General features: G+C 32.5%; 1 protein-coding gene across 1 annotated transcript; it reads left to right on the forward strand.

The window, feature by feature from the left end:
* The first annotated feature begins 1945 nt into the window (after nucleotides 1-1945).
* On the forward strand, nucleotides 1946-3061 carry LOC113774276. Its single transcript, XM_027318830.1, has 5 exons — nucleotides 1946-1972; nucleotides 2123-2329; nucleotides 2418-2510; nucleotides 2579-2683; nucleotides 2768-3061. Exons 1-5 carry the CDS (start codon nucleotides 1946-1948, stop codon nucleotides 3059-3061), a joined length of 726 nt encoding a protein of 241 aa, XP_027174631.1.
* Nucleotides 3062-3560: the final 499 nt, after the last annotated feature.

Here is a 3560-nt window from a genome sequence, read left to right on the forward strand (position 1 = left end):
TATCATTTCTTCACCCTTTATCGTGTGAAACTCAATTTTCAATGTTATATACATACATACATTTATATATATATACACACATATATACATGCATACATGCATACATACATATATATATACACATATACGTATGTATATAATTTATACTCATAATGTAAGATAGATTAATTGGATATTTTGAAAAGAAACATGAGGAAGAGGATTTGAACCCAAGTAGAATCTAAAAAACATACTAGCAACCGCTATGCAAATTCAAAGAGTGAATGGCCATCATTTAAGAGAAGGTAAAAAATACTGGTAAGATCCATTTTAGGTTCACGAATCCTCTTCTTAAACAAAAAGAAAAAGAAAAGAAAAACCAAGAAAAAATTTCCCTGATCTTCTATTTTTGACTATAAAATAAATATGACATATGTCATGCAAATTCTCATAAAGCCAAGCAAAAATATTAGGAAAAAAACTTATTGCTAATACATAAAACTGATAAAGAGAATGCTTGATTTATCTAAGAAGTGCCAATGGACATTCATTGAGAGGGATTTTTAGAAAAAGTGGAATAAAAATAAAAAATTATTTACTTTTAAAAAAGATAACAATAAATACAAATATGTGTACACGATAGAAGCCAATAATAACCAAATAATTGGTCAGGCAATTCTATTATTTGGTGGCAAAAAATCCATTTAAAATATATCCATGAAAATACGTATTTATGATGCCCTTTCTTACAGTTCTTCCACTTCTAGTCTTCATGGTAAATGTAAATGAAAGTGACGAGAAATTCCTCATCGGTCATGTACACAAACTTTGCAAGTGATTAAACCTGCCAAATAAACTTAAAATCCAACCACTTGTCCAATCCACTCACTAATTTTAAAGGTTGTGTTGAGTTAGTTGGTAATGGGTTTTGATTGGTTGGGTTAAGAAAACTCAAATTATTTATTAATTGGATTGGGTGTCTTTTCTTAAGGACCCATTACCCAACTTGTATGGAAAAAAATTTCAAAACAATAAAGCCTAGAACGCTTAATATAGCAAATCATAGGCTAGTACTTTTTGCATCAAAGTTAGTTAATGACATAGATTGGGAAAGTCACTTTTCAAGTTGGTTGATAGAGACAAATAGATAAGATGAAAGGGCTACTGTTCCTTTTGTAAGTAATCCTTGTAGTATCAAGTGTTAATATTTATAAAGCTATTATCGTTTGTTGAAAAAAAAAATGATGCTAATCTTCTTTTGACGCTTAGTTCGTCTTCTTCTCCTCTCAGGGTTCTTTTTCGTTTCTTTTTATTCCCCCTTTCGGCTCTTGCTTTTGATTGCTTCCTTGTTGTTTCGCTTACAAAATTCCTCACGTTAATCCTTTTTCTGTGGTCATACGTTGACTGAAAAATATGTACAGTAACCCATTTAGAACAACGTGTGAAGGCTCCTAATCAGTTTAGACCACTTCATGTTGGTTCTAGCTTTTGCGTGCTTCCATGTTATTTCGCTTTTTTTTTATTCTTTTAGTCGGTCCTTTTTCTTAAAACCTAGAAATTGCTCTCTAAAACCAAATTTATGTGTAAAGCAAAAAGATAATAATAATGCCCTCATTATAAGGATAGTATCTAATATTAATCTTTTTTCATTTTTTTTCTTTCTTTCTTCTTCTCCTTTTCTTTATTATTTTTACATCTTTTTTCTTCATCTTCTAATCCTAATTATGTGTGTCAACTTCAACAATAATGTGTTAAGAATTTCCTTTTATGGTCAAATAACTTTTTTACTAAAAATATTTGGTCATCATTAGTTATCACAAGATAATAAATAGCATATATAGTAACAATTTCAAGTATTTTCTATTGATATTGATCACTTCTTATGCTTCAATTTTTATTAAAAAAATAGAAATTACTATTTGAATTCTCACATGTTTTAGGATAACTAGCTGCGTTATTCGAAAGTATGGCAAGTGGAAAGCACCTAAATGGGGCAAGCTTCCTAAAGATGATAGAGATCAACTGCTAAGAATTACTAATGTAAGAATCTGCTATCATAGTATTTTTTTGGTTTTCTAGATGCAATTTAAATTAGTCCATTAATTTTTTCTGATTTTGATATGTCCTTCTATTTTTAATTCAGAATAGTTTCACTTATGATGGAGGAGAGCATGTGAAACCAGCTTTAATTAAGCAATTAAATTCACAGTATAGAAGTCGACGTTATAATTTTCACATGCTATTCAAAAAATGTGGCTCTAAGGAGGAAGCTCTTGCACATCGACCAGAATATGTGGAAGAATCAGATTGGATTTACCTTTGCGATTACTATTGTAGTCCAGAATTCAAGGTATGTGTAGCACATACTTGTTAATTTGCTATATACTTTGCCAATGTCTCTTTTTTATCTAGATCTGAGATAGAATTGACAATTGTAGGCCTTAAGTGAGCGAAATAAGCTGAATAGATCAAAGCAGCAAACTGCCCATACAGCTGGAACAAAATCATTTTTACGTCATAAGGATGACCGGGTCAGTAAACGTGTAAAGTAGTTCATTTATGATATGTGGTTGGGTTATTTAACCTGTTTTGCTAATAGGAAGCTAAGGAGGGAAGGACAGTTGGACCAATTGAACTTTATGACATGACACATTTTTGTCGAAAGAAGAATGCTATGGTTGATGAGACATCAGCTGAAAAACTGGTAAGAAAAATATCACTTTCAACTTAATACCAATGCTTCATGTCTCTTATGCATATATCAATAATAGCAAACCTGTGATTGTAGAGCAAAATGAAGGACTTACAGCTAGAAGCTCAATCTAGTGGTGTAAATCGAACCGAAGAAGACATCTGTATTGAGGTGACTGGGCGTATAACTGGATATGTACGTGGTCGTGGCCCCTCCAAGGCTAGTTTAATTACACAAAAACTTGCAGAGATAGAAGAATTCAAGAAAAGGGCAGAACAAGCTGAGAAACGATCAGTTGAATTGGAAGTTCAAGTCCAATCTCAACAGCAGCTGATGCAAAGGCTTGAGAATCAACAAGCTGAAATGCAAAACCAGCAGCTTGAAATGTAGGAACTCCTTAAGGCTTTACGAGCAGAATTGCAGTCCAAGAACCAAGGCAATGGAAATGCATCTGGTAGTAATAGCTGGTAATGCATCCTTCTCATACGAATAATTGAATTACAATACTAATGTGAACTGTTGCTATTCTGATCCTTTAACTTATTGATTTTGGGGCTGATGTTATGCATCATTGTGGACTGTTTTTGATAATAGCATTTTTCGGGGCTGATGTGACCTGTTTTTGGGTAACTTGTGGTCACTGTGGACTGTTTTTTGGTAATAGCAATTTTTTTGGGGCTGATGTTATGCATCATTGTGGACTATTTTTTGTTATAGTTGTGTAGTTTATGGTTATGGTTATGGCTGATCTGTAGTTTTTGGTAACTTGTGGTCACTGTGGACTGTTTTTTGGTAATAGCTGGTAATAGCATTTTTTGGGGCTGATGTTATGCATCATTGTGGACTGTTTTTTGTTATGATTGTGTAGTTTATGGTTATGGTTATGGCT

The sequence above is a fragment of the Coffea eugenioides genome, chromosome 6, assembly GCF_003713205.1.
Source record: "Coffea eugenioides isolate CCC68of chromosome 6, Ceug_1.0, whole genome shotgun sequence".
NCBI classification, from domain to species: domain Eukaryota; kingdom Viridiplantae; phylum Streptophyta; class Magnoliopsida; order Gentianales; family Rubiaceae; genus Coffea; species Coffea eugenioides.

Bases quoted from the DNA above. Each gene is read 5' to 3' on its own strand.
- LOC113774276 (XM_027318830.1), top strand. From the start codon at position 1,946: ATGGCAAGTGGAAAGCACCTAAATGGG. The intron at 2,330-2,417 runs GTATGTGTAGCA...TGACAATTGTAG, and splicing joins ATTGTAGTCCAGAATTCAAG to GCCTTAAGTGAGCGAAATAA. The intron at 2,511-2,578 runs GTCAGTAAACGT...TTTTGCTAATAG, and splicing joins TACGTCATAAGGATGACCGG to GAAGCTAAGGAGGGAAGGAC.